Source organism: Dasypus novemcinctus, chromosome 9 (assembly GCF_030445035.2).
Source record: "Dasypus novemcinctus isolate mDasNov1 chromosome 9, mDasNov1.1.hap2, whole genome shotgun sequence".
Taxonomy (NCBI): Eukaryota; Metazoa; Chordata; class Mammalia; order Cingulata; family Dasypodidae; genus Dasypus; species Dasypus novemcinctus.
This window is the reverse complement of record NC_080681.1, coordinates 9,749,573-9,776,082: the sequence shown is the minus strand read 5'-3', so window position 1 is coordinate 9,776,082 and position 26,510 is coordinate 9,749,573. Positions and strand designations below refer to the sequence as shown.

Sequence of the window (26,510 nt, the reverse complement as noted above, 5' to 3'; positions counted from 1 at the left end):
GGAAAAAAATTCCCACCTACTATTGCATGAACTCAGACTAAAAATAAAAGCAAAATCCTTCATTCCAAGGCCCCATAGTGGGGACGTGTTTCATAGCAAAGGCTGCAGAGAGTGGCAGCAAGTTTCCTTGTTGTAGTGAGCATATTTTCTTACTGGTCACAACAGGCAGGAAAAGTTCTGTATTGTTATTAACATTGTTTCACTAGAGAAATTTGAAGGCTAAGATCCCATCTTTACTGTCGTCTTCTAACCCAGTTACAGCAAACTTTATGGCCCAAGTAGCTTTTGAACATGGTCAACTCCTATTTCATTAAGTCCTGTACATAGAAAAGCATTTGACTTTTTGTTTCTACATAAGCATATTTCCCCCTTTTTATAGAAAAATTTTACACCTTGATACCTAGCTTACTAAAACCTGTGGCCAAATAAAAAACTTTCTTTAGTATGTCCAATATTCAAGGAGAGTTGGACTTTAAGACAGCAAGGAGTACTCAAATTAAACTTCATGACAGTCCAATGACTTCCGCAAAGCTCTGTTTGGCCAGAGTTGAAGCCTGGTCCACAGTATAGTCCTGGAACTAAGGAGCACTGGTGTCAAGGACGTTAGTCACACAGCAGGACACTTCAGTCTGCTATGAAGAATACATTGGGAGCACCTGTTCACATTATCATGGCGTGCTCCAATGCCTAAAAACTATCTCTGCTTTTTAAGCAATAATGGGTTTATTTATTGAGGCAGCTCTTTTCTGGTTATGTTAGTAAGGTTTATCAGCAATATAATGACTTGTTTAAAGCACACCATAATTCTTACATGAAATCTGTACTCTTTGCTTTGACTAGCTGAATTAGTTTAATATATCCACTAACTTGGACCTGCCTTCACTGTTCCTACACAAGTAGAGCATATTTTTATATAAGAAATATAAAAAGGAAGTGGTAAGGTTTATAAAGAGTTGGAATTCTATCTAATAGAGAACTCCTGAATCTTTCTCACATATATATTAGAACAAAACATAGCTAAGAGATTCATTTAGACTAAACCAAATATTTTGACAAAGAATTCTGTGGATATGTGTCTATTTTACAATGTTTGTATTAAAGTTAACCATAACTAGTAGCAAATTCACAAATCAAGAGACTTATTTTGTCTTTAGTAAAGGACAATCATTTGTTAACTTGGGTAATATTTATAGGCTCAAGACATGCTGCAGGAAAGGTACAGAATTACTGCACAAATGTGAAATCCAAACCCCATTATTCAAGATAGACATCAATAACTGCAGGCAGCAAGGAATACTCAAAAAGGGAGTAAGCTAGTAAATACATGTATAGATTAAAGTAAATTTAACGAATTCTTGATATTTCCAAATCACACAATACATTTGGGAGTAGGACTCATCTGGCCCATTAAGAGTGTGCCAATTTTTAAAATTTCAAAAAAGAATTTACTTTGAAAGAGGGCTATTTTTATAGTGCAAATGTCCAGCTAACTCCAAATACAGTAAACCAAAAATGAAAAAACAAACCCATAAACTTATACTTTGCGAGACATCCTGTTATTTAGAATTTTTTTCCTACATGTCTCTGAAAGTAAAATATTTGGTTATTCAACTTTTCAAAGTGCTTAGTTATTATTCTACATGGGCTATTATCTACATATTTAGGATGTTTAGAGATTATCCTCCGTACAATTTTAGGAGGGGTATTTCCAGTACAACAACAACAGGGATTTTTCTTACCCTTCTTGTGAGTATTACTATCATAATTAAATATATAAATGGCCTAAGCTGGTTCTCTTTTTATACCCTGGTTTTTACATCTTAACAGTAACAGTAAAAGTTACCAAAGCACACTATACCTCAGTCCTTTTGTGCAATCCAAAAAGCTCAAGTTCCTAGAAATTATTATTCATTGATTAAATGAAACCTGGGGGGACAGGGGTCAAGATGAAATTACAACTCTTCCGTCCTAACAGGAAAATTGTGTGCGAACGGTAAATTACTTGAGGTCTGTTCTTGTATCCAGCACATTTTACTTTGTGTCTTTTATGGTCAGGCACTGTTCTGCATTCTGGGGATCTAGGAGTGAACCAGAAAAGTCCCTGCCTTCACGGGGCTAACATTCTAGTGGGAAAGAAAACAAGTAGACAAAAAAGAAACAACACTGTTTGTACTGATTCTACATCAGACCGTGGTAGGTGTCGTGAAGGATATTAACAGGGAGATATGACTACAGATCAAAAGGGGAGCTACTTCAACTGGAGTCACTAAAGAAGGCCCCTCTGAGGAACTGGCATCTCACTGGAAAGCTAGCTGACAGATAAGAAGCAGCCATGGAAGAACCCAAGAAAAAGTTCTCCAGGCAAGGAAAACAAGTTTTGACAAAGGCCAATAGAAAAAAGAACTTGGTGTGCTGAAAGAACAAAGAGGAAGGCCAGTATGGTTGGAAGGGACTGAGGAGGTGAGGCTGGGCATGGAGGCAGGCTCACAGCGACGGGCCTCGGAGACCACTGGGCGGAAGGCCGGCAGGGTTAAGCAGGGGAGGAACGACGTAAGTCTAGATTCGTATTTCTAAGCTCATTCAAGTGGCTGTGGAAGCAGACCAGGGGGTCGGCAGAGTAGGCCAAACAAAAGTGAAGGAGGCTTAACTAGAGTGGTAGCAGTGCAAATGTAGAACTGATGCAACTTGGTGTTAGATTACATATGGAAAGGAAAGAGAAGAACCAAGGACAAACTCGACAACTGAGCAGTTGAGACAAAAATATATGGGCTTTTAGACACTGGACAATAGGCAGCACTGGATAGTGGAAATAACATAAACCGTATGCTTGCCCCAGCTTACTGCCTGGAGGAAATTTCCAAGCTGCAGTACAGGCTCAGAGACTTGCTGAGTTAAGGAAACAGCTGAGAATTTGGGGAGGCCAAGGTATCTAGAATTAGCAGCAGAATGCCAGAGAGAAGCAGCTGTATAGAGAGGAGAGAGCTCCCAAGATGTGCAGAGGGTTCCACTTGAATCTTCAGCCCAGTCTGACGAGCACAAGCTGATCAGAAACAAAAAGCAAGGAGAAAAATGTCTAACACAAGGGACTAAGAAGTTCATGTTTCCACGGCCGAAGTGGAAAAACCTTCTAATCGGGTAGCATATTGCTTCAGGAGTAGAGAAATTAGTCCTAGGTAAGACTGTTCTGGCCCACCTAACAGAGTTTAAAATCAAAACCTGAAATGATGAAACTGTTTCCAAGTAACCTAAGTGTATTCTGAACCAAAGCTCAAATTTTAAAGGAATACAAAATAATACACAAGCATACACAAAAATCCAGCACCCAGCCATGTAAAATTCACATCCAATAAATTACCAGGCACGCAAAGAAGGGAAAAAAAGACCCATAATAAGGAGAAAACTCAACAGAAACAAACTGAGAAATGACAGATAGCTGTTTTAATGTCCTCATTTACTAATTCTATTATGCATATATTCATTATGTTAAAAAAGAATAAACATTAAAGAGACATGGAAGATACTTAAAAAGATCAAAATCAAACTTCTAGTGTTGAAAATCATTTGGATGGGATTAACAGATAGTGCAGAATAGGTTAGTGAACTTAAAGACACAGCAGTGGAAACTATCAGTATCAAACAGAAAACAGAAAAAACGTATAAAGCATCAGTGAGCTGTGAGATAAGTTCGAGTATCCTAAGCTTCATGTAAATGGGAGTCCCAAGAGGAAGTAGATGAAAATGCAATACAAAATAAGTATTTTAAGAAATAATGGCTATGGGAAACGGACTTGGCCCAGTGGTTAGGGCATCTGCCTACCACATGGGAGGCCCGCGGTTCAAGCCCCGGGCCTCCTTGACCCGTGTGGAGCTGGCCCATGCGCAGTGCTGATGCGCGCAAGGAGTGCCCTGCCATGCAGGGGTGTCCCCCGCGTAGGGGAGCCCCACGCACAAGGAGTATGCCCCATAAGGAGAGCCACCAAGCGCGAAAAAGCCTGCCCAGGAATGGCGCCGCCCACACTTCCTGTGCCGCTGACGACAACAGAAGCGGACAAAGAAACAAGACAACAAGACGCAGCAAAGAGACACAGAGAACAGACAACTAGGGGAGGGGGGAATTAAATAAATAAATAAATCTTAAAAAAGAATAGGAATTTGTAGTATTTAAAAAAAAAAAAAAAATAATGGCTATGTTTCCAAATTTGACAAAAACTATAAACGTACAGATCCAAGAATTTCACCCAAACCCAAGCACAAAAAACATGAAAACTACACCAAGTTACATCATACAGTCAAATTGTTTGACTCAAATGAGAAGGATAAAAGCTTAAAAGCAACCAGAGGGGGCAAGGATGTAGCTCAAGTGGCTCAGCACCTGCTTCCCATATATGGGGTCCTAGGTTTGATTCCCAGTTCTACCTACCAAATAACCAACTGTCATGGGGAGCAGATGTAGCTCCGTGGTTGAGCGCCTGCTTCCCATATATGAGGTCCTGGGTTCAATCCCGGGTACCTCCTAAAAAAGGAAAAAAAGAAAAAAATGCAACCAAAGGGGAAAAAAAACACATTTCATACAGAGGAACAAAGACAGGAATGACAGACGACTTTTTGTCAGAAACAATGCAATCCAGGAGGCAGTGAAGAAACATTTTTAAACCTGGAATTTTATACCCAGCAAAAATATCTTTCAAACGTGGAGGCAAAATAAGACCTTTTCAATAAGTTGGTCAAATATGCCTTGCTAAAAACCTTCAAAGTGATTGTAAACAATTAATCGATTCTAAATGATGAGACCTACATTTCAGAAAGGACACATTACTTTTTAAGAATGGATTGGGCTTAGAGGAGCAAAATACTATGTGTATGTAAGATCAGAAGCAGCAAAAACTTGTTCAAAAACAAAGGATATTGACCTCGACTAAGGTAATGATAGTGGGGATGCAGACAACTGGACTGATTAGACAGATATGTAAAAGATAATTATTAAAAAGACTTGTGGGAAGTGGATGTGGTACAAGTGCTTGAGCTCCCTCTACTACATGGGAAGTCCCGGGTTCAGTTCCCGGTGCCTCCTAGAGAAGGTAAGACAATGAGCTGGCGCAATGGGCAGGTGTGGTGAGCTGACACAACAAGATGATGCAACAAGGAGACACAAAGAGGAAAGACAATGAGACACAACAAAGCAGGGAGCTGAGGTGGCTCAAGTGATTGAGCGCCTCTCTCCCACATGGGATGTCCCAGGTTCGGTTCCTGGTGCCTCCTAAAGAGAAGACGAGCAGACACAGAGAGCACAAAGCAAACAGACACAGAGCAGACAGCAAGTGTGAAATAATGAGGTGGGATAAATAAAAAAATAAATCTTAAAAAAAAAAGACTTGCTGATTGATTGGATTGAGGTCTGAGGAAGGAGTCAGAAATGATTCTCAAATTTCTGTCATATGCAGCTATACTTGCATATAATCGCCCACCTGAAAAAGAATTTAAACCAATTATGCACCTTTAAAACCAACTGAAGTAACTCAACAAGAGTAAACCAATATAATGTGAATACTAAATTTAAACAAGAGAATTTACTGTGCAAAAATTGCAAATAAAAATAGAACAGTGTTTTTACAGGGAGACAATTTTTTTTTAAACCGTCAGCTTTCTTCATCTAAAATCTGCACAGAGCTCAGTCTTGTGCTACAGGATTTGAGACAGTCGCTGTTGTGCCCTAGGGAAAGTAGAAAATGACAAGAGCGTGATTTTCACAAGCCATTTCTTGAGACACTGAAGTGTCTTTATGGAACAGTTCCTTGAAAGGGTAAATCCCTGCAATGGTATTTCACCTTAAGAAACTTATAATTCTCATATAACAGTTAGAATGGCTGCATATTTTTGGTACTGCACTTCTAGTTCAGCAGTCTTGCTTCATATTTTTAGTATGTCCACAGTTAGGAATTTATCAGTGAGAGATTTTTAAAGGGGCATTAAGTAGTAACAAGTGTGTGTTTTAGATTTACTAAGTGCCTGGCACTGTGCTAAAATACTTTACATGATAATCTCATTTAACTTCAGCAACTCTCTGAAGTAATTATCCCCAATTATTAAGTGAGGAAATTGAGATTCAAAGAAGTTTAAGTCACTTGCCCCAGATTATAAACTTGACAAGGACCAAGGACCCCTGAACTCTTGAGAAATTTATCTTGAAACCTCACACATATAGTTCTGCTTTACATATAATCACTAAATTTCTAAACTATTTTCCAATTTAAAATTCACAAACACTTAATCATTAAGTTTCAGCCTTTCAATTTGCCTCAGCCTGATTCTTCAAAGCAGGTAACTTAATGAGCCGGAGTTATAAGTGGGCCTCTAGAGTTTTCATTAACACACATATATGCACTTACGTGGACTAGGGGTGTAGAAGAGGACCTAAACCATCCAAGGCAGAGCGCAGCTGGTTAGACGCTGAGCGTGGAGGGCGGGCGCTCACGGCGGCACGGCCAGCAGCCTGCGCGGCACTAGCTAGCCAGCCGCTCTGGTGGCCTGCGTGTGAGCCACGCTGCATGCTCAACACGGATCAGTGCTCATAGACTTAAAATTTCAATGAATTACATGGCACATTGTATGCATGACTCGTGCACCGAAAACCTTTCAGTTATTAGGATTAAGTTCAAAATTATAAACTTAAATTTTTCTCCACAGTTAAGAGAAATACGCAGTCTAAAAGATTACTTTTTCCTTTAACAAAAACAAAAAACCTAGAAACTGAAAATACCCAGCAAAGTTCTTTTATTTAGATTCAACTTCAGAGTTTATATTTGATCTCTCAGAAAAATGAAATCTCCAATTCCACAGACTTTAATAGAAAAGTACTGAACTTGCAGATTTCCAGTGAAGGACATTTGCTTCATGCTTGGGCATCTACCACTGTTACCCGAAAGAATAATTCCACGTAAGCATATCGTCGGCGCACTGACAGGCCCGGAACGAACTTCCTGGCTTAGAAAGCTTTCCTTGGGTGGATTCCACAACACGCTGAGAGCCTTGAGTCTCCTGAGTGTTCATTTTGTTTCAAAGCCGTGAAACACGGGTGCCGCGCCGCCCGTGCGCAGGGGGCGCGCTCCTCGGGAAGGGCTGGGCCGGCGCCGCGCTCCCCGGGAAGGGCCAGGCACAGGCCTCGGCTCACGACTTGATTTTCCACAGCTGAGGAGAGAAACATGGCCAGCGTTAGTTCCCGGACAAGCAGGCGAGGGCTGAGGCCCACTCGCAGGACTAGGAACCAGGAACCCTTTGCAAGAGGAAGAAGCATCGGCTGCGTGGCAGGAGCGGCCTTGCAGCGCCACAGACCAACGCTGCCGGCTCCCCGGACGGAGCGTCACTGCCCAGGACTGGTCGCTGGGGTTCTCAGCTTCACGCGGCCCTGCCCTGCCCACTGCCCCCGGGCAGAGGAGACCGGCCAGCCCGCGCTGTAAGATGGGCGAGGTTTAAGCCTGGGGTCTGTGTCCTGGAGGAGCACAGTCTACACCACCCCGTACAAAACAGAACGCCTCAGCTGGCAGGCCTGTGGGCCACAGTCAAAACCCACTGCTTTACCGCAGGAGTCTCCCAAGCCAGGCACAGAAAGAGCGTGAAGAGTGAAATCGTGTCTGGGGCTTTCTAACGACAGGTGCTCCAGAGGGCAGTGCTACTTACTCTTATGTTAAACCCCAGGAGGTCACTGACCACCCCCGAGACGGCAGAGAGGATGACCACTCGGGTGATGTTGTAGATCAGGGGGTTCATTGTCAGGCCGTAGAGTCTAAAAGGAGTGTCCAGCTCCTAGAAACACCAGAGAGCGGAAATGAGCACAGGGTCCCCAGCCAGCGGGACGGCCATCGAAGGGGCGCGCATACTACTCCCTTAGAGTTCAAGGGCCGCCGGCTTTTCCAGAGCCTTCCAAGGTGCAGCCTGGCAACATCTCAACTGGGGGAAAGGTCATTTTAAAAGGCTAACAGGCAGCAGTGATCATCAGAACTTGGGCAACAAGGTGGAAAATGTTTTTCCCACACAGTCATTAACGCAAAACTATCAGCTTTAGAATGTACACAGCCTAGCAACCTGTTAGGGTCTTTTCCAAGAAGTGAGGCCCTGATGTAATTTAAATGGTAGTAAATGTGTCATGGGGTATTACTTACTTTCAACAACTTGGTGGACAGCTTTAACACATTGTTTACTAGAGTGAGCTGTTCTTTCTTATTTGGTTTTTTTTCCATTTTAAGATATAAGTTAATCTAAAGGAAGGAACAGGGATTAAAGTAAATTTCATAGAAAAAAAGGATATATGCATAAAATCTGGCATATTTGGAGGGTCATCTTTCCAAATAAAATAAGTTTCTGGATCCCGTTTCTACAGAGCACATATACCATGTACCCTAGCTCCCATCCCCAATCAGATTCATCTTTAACAAAGAAAAACTACTCAATGAAGAAAAAAGAATAAATGACGGTGGAGCAGGTATAGCTCAGTGGTTGAGCACCTGCTTCACATGTGCAAGGTCCCAGGTTCAATCCCCAGTACCTCCTCACACAAAAAAGAATACATGATAAGGCAATTTAAATATCAAAACAATGACCAATTCTAATATTAATTATAACCAATAACAATTAGCATATAAACTTGAGTTCAAAGCTATCTTCATCTCAGTTTCTCCCAAAAAAATGTAACTTCTTCATTGATCATTTATGCAATGGAAGAAGATAAGCTGCCTTTTAGCTTACTAACACCTTATTTTTTTTCCCTTACAGGAATCAGTCTCGACTAAAACATAAGGCAAAAAAGAACAACCAAAAACAACCTAATGATATTGTTTTTATGTAAAGTTTATAACCAAATTTGAATTTACAAATTTATTTTATACTACTTTCCATTTACAAAAAACATTTCTCAATCTTATTATCTATTAACATACTAAATAGTAAGTATTTCCAAATGCTAAGAAATGTATTCTATATCTGATACAAAAGAAATTCAAGAAGCTTATTCAACATATTTAAATTATAACTAAAGATCTAAACTTGATACAGAATATGAGGTTGAAAGCATGCTGCATTACCATCACTAAAAATACCTTTACTGTATAGAAAGTATTCCCAATCCATTAGACCATAATACTCAACCCTGGGAGCAAGTGAGGAATATAATCCATTTTATAAAGAGAGAACAATGACAGAGCAGCAAAGGGCCTCGTGGAGCCAGAGAGCTGAAGAGGGGTAGGATCTAGACTCAACACTGAGTCGCTGCATAAATCTGACAGCATATTACGTCTCCTCTAACTGCTGCGCAAACTGGCTAGGGCCCGTCCAGTACCTGTTCAGTAAGCAGTATGGAGACGTTGCTGTACTTCTTATTGGTTTCAGACCCCAGTGAGGCCAGGCGCAGTAAGAAAAGCAGCAGAGCTGTTTCCCAGATCAAAAACTCCCAGTTATACGCATCGTTAAGGAAAGTTTTATGTCCTTGGAGAACCTACAGAAAGGACCAAAATAAAATTTTTCTTTGTCTTTAAATCACTTATTCTTTTACTCTAATGATTAAAAAATTTTGCAAGAAACCAAATATTTTAAAACTCAAAGCAGAAGAGCCTTAATACTCATAAAGCTTTGTTTAAATGAATCGTTATGTATTTCGCCAAGTACCCTCGATTTTCTCATTTTCACGAAAGACAACAAGGGTCTGAGGTAACAAAGGAGGAAAACATAATACAGTAAGTAAAATATTACACACCCAGCTACTTCAACCACCATTGTGTTTGTCTAAAGATATACGTCATGACTAGAAAATCCTAAGGATCCCAAGGATTTTAGAATCCAAATAACAGTAGCAGGTAAACAGTAGCAGCTACTATTTATTGAGTATTAATATATGTTAAGTTTTCTAGTAAAAGTTGTTTGGTTTTCTTTTCTTTCTTTCTTTCCTTTCCTTTTCTTCCGTTCTTTGGGTTGATTAAAAGATAAAAGAAATTCACTCAAGTCTAAGGTAAAATAGAATTTATGGGGGGAAAAATATATAGAACTCCCACAAAAACTAAATGCAGGCCTTTTGAAAAACGTAAGTCACCAAGCACCTGTCCTCTCCATCTCTCTGCCCCTAGGGCCATTTGGACTCACATATCCACTGCTCGTAGCAAATTCCATTGCTTTCTGCTCCCTCCTCACTTTGCCTTGTACCGGAGCTGTGGTCTGCCACGGCAAACAAGTGACCTCATTGACCCCTGCTGATCTATCTTCCAAAACCCAACACTTACATCTCTAGTTCTTAGTTATAACTGAAAAGGGAAAATGTTTTCCTTACTTTGGTTCACTGTTCACTCCTATCCAATGAGTCATGCTAGGGGAAGAACAGCAAGTCCTAGTAACAACCTACGCCTACCTCTTCCGCAAGAGCAATACAATTTATTGGGCAGCAACAGATAACATGCACAAATCACAGTCAAACTGCAAAAAAAAAAAAACCTAAAGAAAGGAAAAAACCTTAAAAGAAACCAGAGAAAAGGGACATTACTTTTAAAGAAGCGGCAATAAGACCAACGTTCATTTTTGAAAAGAAAAGATGGAAATCAGAAGATAACAGAATGACAGCCTAAAAATGCTGAAAATAACTGGCAACCTAGGATTCCACACAGTGAAAATATCCTTCAAAAATGAAAATGATAGGTTCTTAAAAAAAATTTAAACATACAAATTACTGTAGGGAAGTGGATTTGGCTCAACTGATAGAGCATCCACCTACCACATGGGAAGCCCAGGGTTCAAACCCAGGGCCTCCTGACCCGTGTGGAGCTGGCCCACGTGCAGTGCTGATGCACACAAGGAGTGCCCTGCCATGCAGGGGTGTCCCCCATGTAGGGGAGCTCCATGCTCAAGGAGTGTGCCCCATAAGGAGAACCGCCCCATGCAAAAAGTGCAGCCAGCCCAGGAATGGCACCACAGACACGGAGAACTGATGCAACAAAAAGAGACACAGATTCCTGGTGCTGCTGACAAGAATGCAAGCAGTCACAGAAGAACATACAGGGAAACGGACTTGGCCCAGTGGTTAGGGCATCCGCCTACCACATGGGAGGGCCAGGGTTCAAACCCCAGGCCTCCTTGACCTGTGTGGAGCTGGCCCATGCGCAGTGCTGATGTGCGCAAGGAGTGCCGTGCCACACAGGGGTGTCCCCTGCGTAGGGGAGCCCCACGCGCAAGGAGTGCACCCATAAGGAGAGCCGCCCAGCGCAAAAGAAAGTGCAGCCTGCCCAGGAATGGCGCCGCCCACACTTCCCGGCCGCTGATAACAACAGACGCGGACAAAGAAACAAGATGCAGCAAACAGACACCGAGTACAGACAACCGGGGGAGGGGGGGGAATTAAATAAATAAATAAATCTTTAAAAAAAAAAAAAGAACATACAGCAAACAGACACAGAGCAGACAACGGGGCAAGGAGGGGAGAAAAATAAAATTAAAAAAAAAAAAAAGAAATTACTGTATGGCCCTGCAATTTCACTCCTAGGTATGTATACAAAATAATTTAAAACAGAGATTCAAACAGACACTTATACACCAATGATCACAGTAGCATTGTTTGCAATAACCGAAAGGTAGACACAATCTAAGTGTTTATCAGCAAGTGAACAGATAAACAAAATACGCTATATACATCAAAGGAGTATTATTCAGCCATAAAAAGGGATGAAGTGGAGGTGATATCAGTAAGATTCCAGAGCAAGATAGTCCAGGGTGCCATCTCCCCACAGAATTTCCGAATTACAGGTAAAAATGGACAAAACCATCTATTGCAGTTTGAGATTATTTTATGACTCCCAAAAAGCGAAAGATTATGTTTGAAAACTAATCTATTCCTCTGGGTGTGATACCCTTAGATTGTATTAAATTCAGATGAGATGGCTTTGATTAGACTACCTGCTTTTAGGGCTTTCTGTCAACTATGTCAGTAAGGCATGACTCAGGTTGAGTCCCTGCCCCCTTGTTGAGTCTGATACAAACGGACACTCACCAGGAGAAAGAGGAAGCCCTCAGTACAAGCCCTCTGCCAGCCTGTAGCTGAAATTGGGAAGAAAGCAGAGCAGCTGAGCCTGAGAGAGGACGCCCAGCGCAGAAAGCTGAAACCTCACCGAGATCGGCAGCGAGATCGGAGGCCATCTTGCTTCACCACATGGCAACACACCAGGATCAACGGTAGCTGACTTTGATGAGAAAGCATCTCTGCTGATGCCTTGATTTGGCCTTGGAACTGTAAGCTTTTACTCCCAAATAAAACCAAAAAGTGTTCTGGTACTTTACATAGGCACCCCTCTGGCGGACTAATATACCATCTTTCCTAGAGCTCTGGGAAACAGTTAAAGGGTTGCATTAACTGAGCAAGCACCATATCAAGTAAAGGGAAACATAAAAGTGGTAGGAAAACCTCATGGTGCCTTTGCATGCCCTTCCCTCACTCTTTTCCTGGCTCAGTATGGAGCTGGCCCGTGTTTCCAGTGCAGGACCCTAGAGCTGGCTGCAGAGGGAGCAGAATAATCCTTACGCACATACAGGGGTGCATACATGGCTGCACAACCCACGGGCAGCCTGAAGAACCGAGCCAGGACCCTGTCTCTCTCTTCCAGTCCCAGAACTTCCTATGGACAAAGAAGAGGCTCACAGGACAGCAAAACGCTGTTAAAAGAAAAAAAAGTCAAACTGCAGCTGCGTGGGGCAAATGATTACTGGCTTTAATACATACAATAAGAGCACCGGGGACTGGGAGGAAGGACTACAAATTTCCAGGGGAAGCTGGAGCATGTGGGAGATTCGTGTAATGGGGGAACTCCTACAGTTATACACACATGCCCAAGACAAGACACAGGCCCCGCAAGACCAGAGAGGACCCGGTGCTTTCAACTTGGGTAGTTCTTTTGGCTCCCTGTAGAGCTGGCGAAGCCCTAAAGAAGAGCACCTACAAAGAGCCACTCTGCAAAGACTGGGAACGGTGTTTTTCTTCCACTTTGTTTTGGTTAACCCTTGGCATTAAAGGAAATCGCTGTCATCACTAGCTGGACATACAGTGTAAAGACCACATCTCAGTGACTAAATTCCAGATTTAACAGATTAAAATACTCACATTTTTCCAATTTGCAGAAAACATAAGACTTACAAAGAAACAGGAAACAGTGGCCCATTCAGAGGAACAAAATAAAGCCACAGAAACCATCAATGAGGACACCCAGATTTTTGACATATCAAAGACTTAAAAAACACTCTTAAATATGCTCCAAGAGCTAAAAGGAAATGCAAACAAGGAGCTAAAGGAAATGAGGAAAATGATATATGAACAAAATGAGAATTTCAATAAAGACAGAAATTTGGGAACAAAAATACTGGAGCTGAAGATCATAATAACTGAAATTTTAAAATTTCCTAGGTAAGTTCAACATCAAACTGAAACTGGCAGAAGAGACAATCAGCACTCCTGAAGATAGTACATTGAAGTTATCTAGTCTGAGAAGCAGAAAGAAAAAAAAAATGAAGAAAAGTGAAGAGAGAGCCTGAGAACACTGGGACACCATCAAGAATAACAATGTATGTAATATGGAAGTCCCAGGAGAGGAGAGAGAGGGGCAGAAAGCATACTTTAAGAAACAAGGACTAAAAACTTACGAAGTTTAAAAAAAGATGTGAATATTCACATCAAGAAGTGCAACAAACTCCAAATAGGATAAATTCAAAGAGACACAACCCAAGACACATTATAATTAAGGGCTGAATGCCACAGACAAATAGAGAATCCTTAAAGCAGTAAGAGAGAACTCATCATCTACAAGGGAGCCTCGATAAGATTAAGTGCCAGTTTCTCAAGAGACCATGGAGGCAGGAAGGCTGTGGTAAAGTGCCGAAAGAAAAAAACTGCCAGCCAAGAAATCTATATGCAGCAAAACGATGCTCCAAAAATGCAGAGGAGATTAAAACATTCTCAGATAAACAAAAGCTGAGGGAGTTCATCAACACTAGATTGGCCCTAAAGAAAATGCAAAAGGAGTTCTACAGATTAAAAGGAAAGGACCCTAAACCATTGCTTGATGCCATATGAAAAAATCATGATCGTTGGTAGAGTTAACTATCTGTGTAAATATAAATGCCAGTACTAGGGGCAGGTGTGGCTCAGGAGCTGGGCGCCAGCTTCCCACATACAAGGAGGTCCAGGTTCAACGCTGGGCCCAGTACCGCCAAAGAAAAAAATAAAAGCCAGTTCTTTTACATTTTTGATTTCTAATTCCACTTTTTACTTCCTGCATTATCTAAAATGCAGTTGCATTTTAAAAATGATAAGTCTATGGTTTTTAACACACAATGCTAAAGATGCAATCTGTGACAGAAACAGCACAGAGGAGGCTGGAGGGGTACAGGAGCACAGTTTGTGTATGCGACTGAAGTTAAGCTGGCAGCAAATCAAACAAGACTGTTAGAGATTTGAGTGTTAAAGTAAAGGCCCATGGTGACCACAAAGAAAACACCTGAAAAATATGCACAGAAGGAAATGGAAGGATTCTAAATGGTCACCACAAAAGATCAACTGAGTACAAAACCAGGCAATAAAGGAACAAATAAGGGTCAAAAAAGGTAAAAATACTTACAGGACAAAATAGCAAAATGGCAGAAGAAAAGCCTGCATTACCAACTTTAAGTGAATTAATCTCTCTAGTCAAAAGGCAGAGACTGACAATGAATTTTAAAAATGATCTAATTATATGTTGTTTATAAGAAACTTACCTTATACACAAAGACACAAATAGGTTGAAAGTGAGAGGACAGAAAAAACTATTCCATGCAAACAATAACTAAAAGAAAGCTGGAGTAACTATTCTGAGACAAAATGGACTTTAGGTAAAAAACTATTAAAAGGGGCAAAGAAGGGCAATACGTACTGATAAAGGGTCAATTCAACAGAAAGATATAACAATTATAAACATACGTACACCTAATTCCAGAGCCCCAAAATATATGAAGATTTGAAGGGAAAAATAGACAGTTTTACAATAGTAGGAAAATTCAATACACCATTTTTAAAATAAGGAATAGAACATCTAGACAAAAGATCAACTAGGAAATAGAGAAATTAAATAATACTATAAATCAACTAGACATAACATACATATACAGAACACTTGACCCAACAACAGAATACACATTCTTCTCTAGTGCACATGAATCGTGAATCATTCCCCAAAGAAGACCCATAATTAGGCCACAAAACAAGTTGCAGTACATTTTAAAAGACTGAAATCACACAAAATATTTTCTGTGACCACAAGAGAATGAAGCTAGAAATCAATAACATAAGGAGAACTGGATATTTTACAAAAATGTGGAAATTAACCAAAATATTCTTAAATAAACAATGGGTGAAAGGAAAAAAATCATTACAAGGGAAATTAGGAAATACCTTGAGGAAGAGGAAATTGATAATACAGCATATCAAAACTTATGATATGCAGCAAAGGTAGTGCTCAGAGGGAAATTTATAGCTATAAATGTTTACATTTAAAAAGAAGAAAGGCCTCAAATCAGTAACCTAACCTGATACTGGAAAAAGTAGAAAAAGAGGAGTAAATTAAACACAAAGTGAACAAAAAGAAGGAAATAATGAAGATTAGAGTGGATATAAATGAAATTTAAAAACAGAAAAATAAAGAATAAAAAATATGGGGAATCAAATCAAAAGTTGGTTCTTTGAGAAGTTGAATAAAATTAACAAACCTTTAACCAGACTGAAAAGCAAAAAAAAGGAAAGGACATAATAACTAAAATCAGAAATGAAATGGGGGGCATTGCTGTTAACCTCACAGAAACAGAAAGGATATTAAGAGAATATTATGAACAATTGTACACCAACAAATTAGATAATCTAGATTTATGGACAAATTTGAACAAATATTGGGAAAAAATGGCCAAATTCCTAAAACAAAACACACACAAATTACCAAAACTGACTCAAGAAGAAATAGAAGATCTCAAGGGACCAATAACAAGAGACTGAATCAGTAATCAAAAATCTCCCAGAAGTGAAATGTCCAGGTCCAAATGGCTATACTAATGAATTGTACCAGACATTCAAAGAAGAATTTACTCCAAACTTTCTCAAACTCTTCCAAAAAATATTGAAGAGTAGAAAATACTACCTAACTCATTCTATGAAGCCAACATCACCCTAACACCAAAGCAAGAAAAAGATATCATATAAGAGAAAATTACAAATATCCCTTATGAATTATGATGTAAAATATCCTCAAGAAAATCATAGCAAACTGAAGCCAATGACACATTAGAAGGATTATGTACCATGACCAAGTGAGATTTATCCCAGGAATGGAAGCATGGTTCAACATAAGAAAATCAATTAATGTAATTTACCACATTAATATAATGAAGTAAAAATAGCACATGACCTCAATTGACACAAAAAGGCATTTGACAAAATCCAGCACCCTTTCTTATTTTATTGAAAAAAAAAAAGTACTCAGAAAACTAAGACTAGAAGGAAACGTCCTCAACATGATATAGGGCATTTATAAAAAACCCATATCCAACATCAGACTCAATGGTGAAAGACTGAAAACATTCTCCCTAAGATCAAGCATAAGACAAGGGTGCCTGCTTTCACCACTGCTATTCAACACTTTACTGGCCAGAGCAATTAGGCAAGAAAAATACATAAAAGGAATCTAAATTGGAAAGGAGGAAGAAGTAAAACTATCTCTATTTGCAGATGACATGATCCTATATACAGAAAATCCCAAAAACTTCCACAAGAAAGCTGTTAGACCTAATAAATAAATTCAGCAAAATGTTGGGTATAATATATCACACACAAATACCAGTTGTGTTTCTATATACCAGCAATGAGCATTCCAATAAAAGACATCAAGACAACAATCCCATTCACAATAGCAACTATAAGAAAAAATACATATTTGGAATAAATTTAATCAAGGATCTAAAAGATTTGTACATGGGAGACTGCAAATTGTTGCTGAAAGAAATTCTAAAAGATCTAAGTAAATATACAGACATCCTGTGATCATAGATTGGAAGACTTACTAGTGTTAAGATATTAGTACTACCCAAAGTGAATTACAGATTCAATGTAGAATTCCAACAGCCTTCTTTGAAGAAATTAAAAAGGCTATTAAATTCATATGGAATTGCCAGGGGCCCCAAATAGTCAAATCTATCTTGCAAAAGAAGAACAAAGTTGGAGGACTCTGGCAGTTTAATATTATTTATGAATTCCAAAAAGAGATATAGGTTATGTTGTAAACTCGTCTGTTATTGACGTGATAACCCTTTGCTTGTATGAGATTCAGCTGAGACGTCTGATTAAGTTATGTTAAGATTAGGGCTTTCATTCAACCAAGTCATTAGAGTGCAATTCAACATTGAGTCTCTGCCCTCTTGCTGGGCTGATAAAATAGATTCTCACATGGAAGTAGATACACAGAAAAGAAGAACACAGAGGAAGAGAGAGAGCTCATTACACATGGCAGAGGCCCTGGGAAGAGCCGAGCCTGATGGTCTACATCCAACCTTGTGAAGAGAACAGAGCAGCTGAGTCTAGAAAGAAATGAGTCCTGGGGAGAGAGACAAGCTTTAGGCCACCCTACACCTGAGACTGGAAGCAGCTGGGACCACGGATCCTTAAGAAGACGAAGGAGGGCGGAGAACCCTTGAAGACACCGCCCACCATCTTGCTTCAAAACGTGGCCAATGACTTTGGGTGAGAAAGTACCTCTTATGGTACCTTGAGTTGAACTCTTTAGGGCCTTGTGACTATAAGCTTTTACCCCAAATAAATACCCTTTATAAAAGCCAACAGAGTTCTGTTACTTGGCATCAGCACCCCTTTGGCTGACTAATACAAGGACTCACAATTCCTGATTCCAAAACTTATGAAAAAGCTACAGTAATCAAAACAGTGTGGGACTTGTGCAAGAACAGACATATAGATCCAACAGAATAGAACTGGAAGTTTAGAAATAGCTCACAAATCTATGGCCAACTGATTGTGACAAGGGTGGCAAATCAACTCAGTGGGGAAAGAATAGTCTCTTTTAACAAATGATGCTGGGAAAACTGGATATCCATATGTTAAAGAATGAAAGTGGAGCCCTATATCCCACTGTTTGCAAAAAGTTAACTTGAAATGGATCAATGACCTCAATATATGGACAGAAACTATAAAAGCCTTAGAAGAAAATATAGGAGAATTATATTTAGGACTTTGTACTAGGCAGTCAATTCTACTTTCACCAAAAACAAACTACAAGAGAAAACATAGATAAATTGGACTTCATCAAAATAAAAAATTTTTGCATATCAAAGGATATTATCAAGAAAGTGAAAAGGCAACCTGCAGAATGGGAGGAAGTATTTGGAAATCATATATCTAATAAGGGTTTAATATCCAGAATATATAATGAACTCCTATAATTCAACAACAAAAAGACAAACAACCCAAATGAAAACTGGGCAAAGGACTTGAACAGACATTTCTCAAAGAATATATACAAATGGCCAAAAAACCATGGAAAGATGCTTAACATCATTAGCCATTAGGAAAATGCAAATCAAAACCACAATGAGGGAGCAGATGTGGCTCAGTGGTTGAGCGCCTGCTTCCTATGTATGAGGTCCCAGGTTCAATCCCCAAAGCCTCCTTTAAAAAAAAAAACAAACAAACATGAGCTATCACTTCACACCTCAAGAGTGGCTATTCTTTTTTAAAAAGGAATGGGAATAAGTTACGATAAGGATGTGGAGAAACAGGAACCTCTGCACGCTGTTGGTAGAAATGTAAAATGGTACGGCCACTGTGGAAGACAGTTTGGACAGTTTGGTGGTTCCTCAGAAAGTTAAACATAGGATTACCTTCTGGGCCTGCAATTACATTTCTAGGTACATACTCAAAAGAACTGAAAACACAACAGATGATAAACAAAATGTGGTATATACATACAATGGAATATTACGTGGCCACAAAAAGGAACAAGTTCTGATACATGTGACATGAAGACATCATGTTGAGTGAAATAAGTCAGACACAAAAGGACAAATATTGTATAATCTCACTGATATGAAATAACTGGTATGAGCAAATTCATAGAAACAGAAGAATATAGTCTGCCAGGGGCTGGGGAAGGGGTAGAGAATGGGGAATTAAAGCTTAATTGGTACAGAATTTCTGTTGCTTGTGATGGAAAAGTTGTGATAATGGAGAATGGTGATGGTAGCACAATACTGTGAATGTAATTAACAGCATTGAAGTATACATTTGTGGTTATATATGTTACTAGAATAAAATTTATCTAAAAAAACCCATAGGACTGTACAACACAGTGAGCTCTAATGTAAACCATGGACTACAGTTAATAGCACAATTATAAAATACTCTTTCATCAATTGTAACAAATGTACCACACTAAAGCATGGTGTTAATAGGGTGGTAATGGGAACTCGGTATTTCCAGCATGATTTTCTGTAAACTTACAACTTCTCTAGTAATTAAAAAAAAATTTTTTTAAGAATTGAAAAATAGGGATTGTAACAAATATCTGTACACTAATGTTTATGTCAGCATCATTCAGAAAAACTAAAACTAAAAGGTAGGAGCAATCCAAGAATCCATCAACAGGTGAATGTATAAAAATGTGGTAAATATACACACAACATAATAGCAGTCAGCCATAAAAAGGAATGAGGTCAGATACATGCTACTCCGTGGATTAACCTTGGAGACATCGTGTTGAATGAAATAAGCCAGACACAAAAGGACCAATACTGTATGATTCCACTGATACGCAATGCCCAGAATACGAAAACTCACAGGGATGGGAAGTCGATGAGAGGGCACTGGGGGCTGGGGCCCCTTATTGCTTAATGGGTGCAGAGTTTCTGTTCTGAGTGTTGAAAATTTGATAATGGGTGGTGGGGATGGTAGGAGAACATTGTGAATGTGATTAATACCAGTGAATTGTGTACTTGAAAGTGTTGAAATGGGAAATTTTGCGTTGTATATATGTCAAAATAAGAATTTTAAAAAGAACGATATTCTGATACCTGCTACAACATGGATGAATCTTGAAAACATTATGCTAGATGAAAGAAAGCCAGACACAAAGGACAAATATCGTGTGATTTCACTTTATAAAATACCCATAATAAGCAATTCATAGAGACAAAAAGTAAATTCGAGCCTGCCAGGGGCTGTGGGGAGGAGGGAGCAGGGAGTTAGTACCTAAGGGGTACCGAGTTTCTGTTTGGGGTGATGAAAAAGTTTTAGAACTATCCAGTGGTGATGGCTGCACCACATTTCAAATGCAATTAGTGACAGTGGATTGTACAATTAACATATGGTTAAAATGTCTAACTTTATAGTATATATATTTAACACAATAAAATGTTTTAAAAATGAAAGTGATAGACAGTTACAGACAAATGAAAACTAAATACTATTGGAAGTCTTCAAGTAGAAGGAAACACAGAAATGCAGGAAATAATGAAGAGCAATGGAAAGAGGTAATATGTGGGTAAATATAAATGAATAATTGACAATGCAAAAGAAAAATAATTGCATCTTGTGCGTTTAAAATAGATGTAAAATTAAAATGTAGGATAATAACAGCATGGAAGGGAAAGTGATAAATGAGAAAAAGTGTTCTAATGCCCTAGCAGTATCTAGAAGTGGTAAAAGTGATCATTTTATTTGATCATAATAACCTAATGATGTTGTCATTTCTAGGATTACTGCTAAGTAGAAGAATGTAAAACAAGTTAAAAGACAGGATTAAATGGAATAAGGAATATTAATAAAATATGACAAGAAAGGAGGAAAATTAACAAATAGGCCAAATAAAAACCAAATCGTATTTGTAGTTACAGTAATTGCATTAAGTTTAAATGGGCCAGATACTGTAAAAACACAAAGACTGTGAGACTGGATTAAAAAACAAACTGTATTTTAAAAAGATATGCTGATTAAAAGAGATGCATCTAAATATGAGGACAAAAAAAATGAAAGAGAATGGAAAACATATAACTTGCAAAAAGTAATCAAAAGACAGCTAGTGTAGCTAAGCTAATATCAAATAGAGAAGCTGCTAAGGTAAGAAACATTATTAGAAACAGGGAGACATAAGACTACCAGAGGTCAATTCACTAAAAAGGTAAACAATCCTGTCTGTGTGCATACAGGTACATGCTTTAAAATAAATAAAGTATCAAAACAAATAACGACAGTAAGAGATTATAACCCATTTAATAAGAATATGTAAGTCCATAATGGAATGAATGAATAAAGGGAAATGTCTTCCTTAGAGTGACAACCAGTAAAAGGAGAAAGAAGGCTAGAGTTAGAAAAATCGCTAATTGCAACCATCATGGTGGTAACCGATTCAGGTAAGAATTATGAATGCATGCTAAAATTAACAAGTGACGGTTCACATGATCTCAAAGTAGCTCCACACAAATCAGTTATTATTTCTAAAGGAAAAGGCAGTAAGTTTACAGTACTAGAATATAGTGGATATCAACTTAAGAAAGAGTAAGGGGGGAAATGGAAAGGAGAAAAGAGTTTATATGGCTATGAGTCTCTAAAAAAGAGTCTGGAAGATGTCAGAAGGATTGCCCTTATGCACACCAGAGCAGAGTCTCAGAGACAGATAAAGTAGATACAGCCCCAGGTAATGGTTCTTTTGAGGGCTAAAGAGGCCCACAGGTTCTATGTCATGGCAGATGGGGTTCACTGCCATGTCAGTTGGCCCTTCTTTGGAGCTGGTTTCTGAGTGATGGAGCTGGACACAGATGGGATCTTTTTTTTTTTTTTTTAAAGATTTTATTTATTTATTTAATTCCCCTCCCCTCCCCTGGTTGTCTGTTCTTGGTGTCTATTTGCTGCGTCTTGTTTCTTTTGTCCGCTTCTGTTGTCGTCAGCGGCACGGGAAGTGTGGGCGGCGCCATTCCTGGGCAGGCTGCTCTTTCTTTTCACGCGGGGCGGCTTTCCTCACGGGCGCACTCCTTGCGCGTGGGGCTCCCCCACGCGGGGGACACCCTTGCGTGGCAGGGCACTCCTTGCGCGCATCAGCACTGCGCATGGCCAGCTCCACACGGGTCAAGGAGGTCCAGGGTTTGAACCGCGGACCTCCCATATGGTAGACGGACGCCCTAACCACTGGGCCAAAGTCCATTTCCCTTCACAAGCCTTTCATGCTACTTTACTGGAATTGTAGTTGGGGCTGGGGTTTAAGATATATCTAGGGGATTTGAATCTCTGGACTGACAATATGATAGCCAGGCCCTGAGCCTCAACAGACTTCAGCTCCTACACTCTAATTTATTGGACTTACCCCACTCAGCTAACATGGAGGTGAAGAATGTCAACCACCACACCATGGAGCCTAGAGTGCCTACAACTGAAAGCAGGAGGATTGCATCCAGTATCCATGTGGAATCCAAGCCTCCTCTTGACATAGAAGTGCAGTGGACACAACCAATCCAAGGTCCACAGAGAAAATGTGGCATTGGTGTGGGAAAAGTGGCCATGGTGGCTGCTGGGTGTGGGGAATGGGAGGAAGAGATGAGATGTGGAGGCGTTTTCGGGACTTGGAGTTGTCCTGGGTGGTGCTTCAGGGACAATTACCAGACATTGTAGATCCTCCCAGGGCCCACTGGATGGAACATGGGAGAGTATGGGCTATGATGTGGACCATTGACCATGGAGGTGCAGCGATGCCCAGAGATATACTTACCAAATGCAATGGATATGTCATGATGAAGGGAGAGTGTTGCTGTGGGGGGAGTGGTGGGGTGGGGGCAGTGGGGTAGAATGAGACCTCATATTTTTTTAATGTAATATTTTTAAAAAATGAATTAAAAAAATTAAAAAAAAACAACAACAACTTAAGAAAGAGATCAGGGGAGCAGATATGGCTCAAGCAATTGGGTGCCCGCCTCCCATATGGGTAGGCCTGGGTTCGGTTCCTGGTGCCTCTTAGAGAAGATGAGCAGATGTTGCAACCAGCAGATGCCTCAACCAGCAGACACCACAACGAGCAGACGACACAACCAACAGGAGGAGGATGTGGCTCAAGCTGTTGGGTGCCTGCCTCCCACATGGGAGGTCCCAGTTTCAGTTCCTGGTGCCTCCTAAGGAAGGCAAGCAAGTCAGACAAAGGAGCATCGGGGGGAGGGGAGGGAGCAGTGGGGATGACAAGGGAAATAAAAATTTTAAAAATTGTAAAAAAAGAAAGATCAAAGCTAACATCACCAATAAAAGAATAAAATGGTATCATGTGCCTCCTGATATGATGCACTTAGAAGGACACATGATCACATCTGTGGTATTCCTGCCAAAAAGGTAAAAACTGATTCTAATTACAAGGAAACATCAGATAATGACAAACTGAGGGAGATTCTATAAAATAATTGTCCTATACTCTTCAAAACTGTCAAAAGTTGTAAAAGGCATAGGCAGGCTGAGAAAACAGTTCTGGATTAATAGACACTAAAGAGACATGACAACTAAACACAATATGTGATTCCAAATTGGATTCTAGACAGAAAAAAAAATTATATAGGACATAACTGGATAAAGGACAAAACTTAAAATGGAACCAGATTATATGATGTTAAATTTCCTGATTTTGATCACTGCACTGTAATTATGTAAAAAAGCATATCTTAATAAAACACATGAGGGAAGCAGACGTGGCTCAACTGATAGTGTTCACCTACCATATATATAGTAGGTCCAGGGTTCGATACTCAGTGCCTCCTGGCCCGTGTGCTGAGCTGGCCCATGCTCAGTGCTGCTGCATGCAAGGGGTGCCTTGCCCCACGCGCAAGGAGCCCCATAAGGAGAGCTACCCCACACGTAAACAGTGCAGCCCACCCAGGAGTGGCACTGCACACATAGATGACACAGCAAGATGATGCAACAAAAAGAGACACGGATGCCTGGTGCTGCCTGACAAGAATGCAAGCGGACACAGAAGAACACACAGCGAATGGACACAGAGAGCAGACAATGGGGGATGGGGGGAGAAATAAATAAAAATAAATCTTTGAAACAAATTTTTTAAAAAATAAATAAAACACGAAATCATTTAGGTATAAAGGTGCATGGTGTCTACAATGGTTCAGAAAAAAATAAATGCATAGAAACAAAGGCAAAGAGACAAAGAGACAGCACACGTGCACAAGTGTGCACAAGAGCTTACAAGAGCTCAAATGACACAGCAAAGGGGGGAAAGTTGAAGCAATTGGTAAAGCTGGGTAACAGATATGCAGGAATTCTTTCTCCTATTCTTGCAACTTTTCTGTAAGCTTGATATGCTATCAAAATTAAAAGTTACCCAAAAAACTTTATCAAAATTAAAAACCTTTGTTCTTCAAAAGACACCATGAAGAAAGTGAACTCAAACCATAGCCTGGGAAAAATAATTTGCAATACATATACATGTATCCAGTAAGGAGAGCAAATGATCTAAAAATATTTCATACACACGAAATATGCAAATGGCTTAAAAACACATGAAAAGATACTCAACATTATTAGTCATCAGGGAAATGCAAATTAAAACCACCATTAGATACCACCACCGACACATCAGAGTGGGAGGGGGGAGGGAGGGAGAATTTGAGACTCAAAATAATCATGGCAGTCAGTCCCCTGGTACAATAGCGGCAGGTCTTCCTCCACACGTTATTGGCAGTTCTCAGTCCAAGAAAGATCAAAAGGAAAGTCTGGGACTTTCTAGTGGATAAGGAAACTGCAGAACTGGTCCAGAGTTACCTAGTGCTTGAGGGAGAGGAAACCTGTGCCTCTGTAACTGCTGTCCGGAAGCAATAGTGAGCCACAAATGTCATTTTAAATTTTCTAGTAATCACATTAAAAAGTGAAAAGAAACAAGTTATTTTAACTAATACATTTTACTTAACCTAATATATCCAAAATATTACCATTCAACATGTAATCAACATAAAAACTAATCATTGAGGTCTTTTACATTGTTTTGTACTAATTATGAAATTCAGTGTTCTGCACTTAAAACCTCTCACTTGTGTCTAGCACTATTTCAAGTGTGCCTCTATACTATTGTTAACTACTCTCAAAAGCATTTCTGGAAAATAAAACAATACAAATAACAATCAAATCCATTTTCAGAGAAAGATATAGCACAACAGATAAAAATATCAATAGCAAAACTAAACCCCTGTAACATAAACAGTTACAATTCTAACTAAATAACCCCAGGTTTATTTTAGCTTCTCTCTCGCAACTGATTAAAAAAAAGGGGGGGGGGGCGCTCATGACAAATCTTCCACTCAAATAATAATGTACAATAATTTTATTATCAAATATTATCATCTAAAATTAGAATGACAGAGTCTTACTTCAAAATCACCTTACTCCCATTTCAAAAAGAAGAATTAATAATGACAAGAACGCAAAACAGCAAAGGAAACGTGGACACAATAAAGACAAACACACGTACGCACACGCGCACACTTAAGAAACATGGGACCTGGTCTACAACAGGAAGTGACCCCGACCAGGGAATTCCCATTTTTTATTAAAGCAGATCTGAAACATTTACCTGGGCACAACAAATGAAAGCAATCGAAAGTGTCAGCAAGAAGACCGAAGACACGACCACGTCCACTGACCGCTGTGGACCCCTTCTCTGTAGAGTGAGACGCAAATGTTCATGTCACAAGGGATTACCAGGCAGTGGCGGCAGTGACGCTGCCATCATCAACACTCTGAATATTACCGAATTAACAAGAAAACAAAAGTTTATAGATATGAGAAGTTTCAGACAATAGGATTTTTAAATATTCTGGACATCTTTAACTTTAAGCATTGAAATCCATGCCTTCCCAAATTAAGAGGATGGCTGATTCAATAACATTTTCAGCTGGAATCTTTACTAAAAAGTCAGAAAAAGATGCGATATTGATCATTCTGCCCTAGGAAATTTAAATTTTCTTTGCCCTTAATTAGCTCTTATTTACTTACCCATATCAGCTTTACAGAGACATCAGTTCCAACGGGATGCCCAACAAGACGGCTGGCCACTGATAGACCATATCCAGAACTATACTGCCTACTGAGAAATGCTGCCAGAAACTTCAGTAAGTAGTTCTCTGTATATTCTTGCATATATTCCACTGTTAATCAAATAAAACTCACCTTTAGATAGGAACGCAGGGACAACCATATCTTAATGTTCTCCACCTTTTTAAGTCTGAAATGAGGTATTTCATATTTCCTAGCTTTCCTGGCAGAAGTAATGTGGCTGAAAAGTTTTGCAAATAAAAATCTCTAGAAAAGGTTAAAAAAAAATCACAAAGTAAAATATATGTTATGTACCTCTGTGTGTGGATTTATATAATAGAAAACAATATTACCAGCACATAGTAATATAAAAAAAGATGACATTCTAATCACGGATCACTTA

At 39.6% G+C, this 26,510-nt stretch overlaps 1 protein-coding gene across 5 annotated transcripts in view; it reads right to left on the bottom strand.

Moving 5' to 3' along the window:
- Positions 1–6,754: 6,754 nt before the first annotated feature.
- The window catches only part of PHTF1 (putative homeodomain transcription factor 1), a 96,668-nt gene continuing 76,912 nt past the window's right edge, over positions 6,755–26,510 (bottom strand). For all 5 annotated transcript variants that reach the window (XM_004462983.5, XM_071217191.1, XM_058303017.2 and 2 more), the window contains 6 exons: positions 26,243–26,374; positions 25,647–25,733; positions 9,329–9,484; positions 8,157–8,252; positions 7,675–7,800; positions 6,755–7,185 (listed from right to left, as the gene is read on the bottom strand). In XM_004462983.5, coding sequence (XP_004463040.1) covers positions 7,165–7,185; positions 7,675–7,800; positions 8,157–8,252; positions 9,329–9,484; positions 25,647–25,733; positions 26,243–26,374 — 618 coding nt within the window. In that variant the 3' untranslated portion in view covers positions 6,755–7,164. The remainder of the gene's footprint in view (positions 7,186–7,674; positions 7,801–8,156; positions 8,253–9,328; positions 9,485–25,646; positions 25,734–26,242; positions 26,375–26,510) is intronic.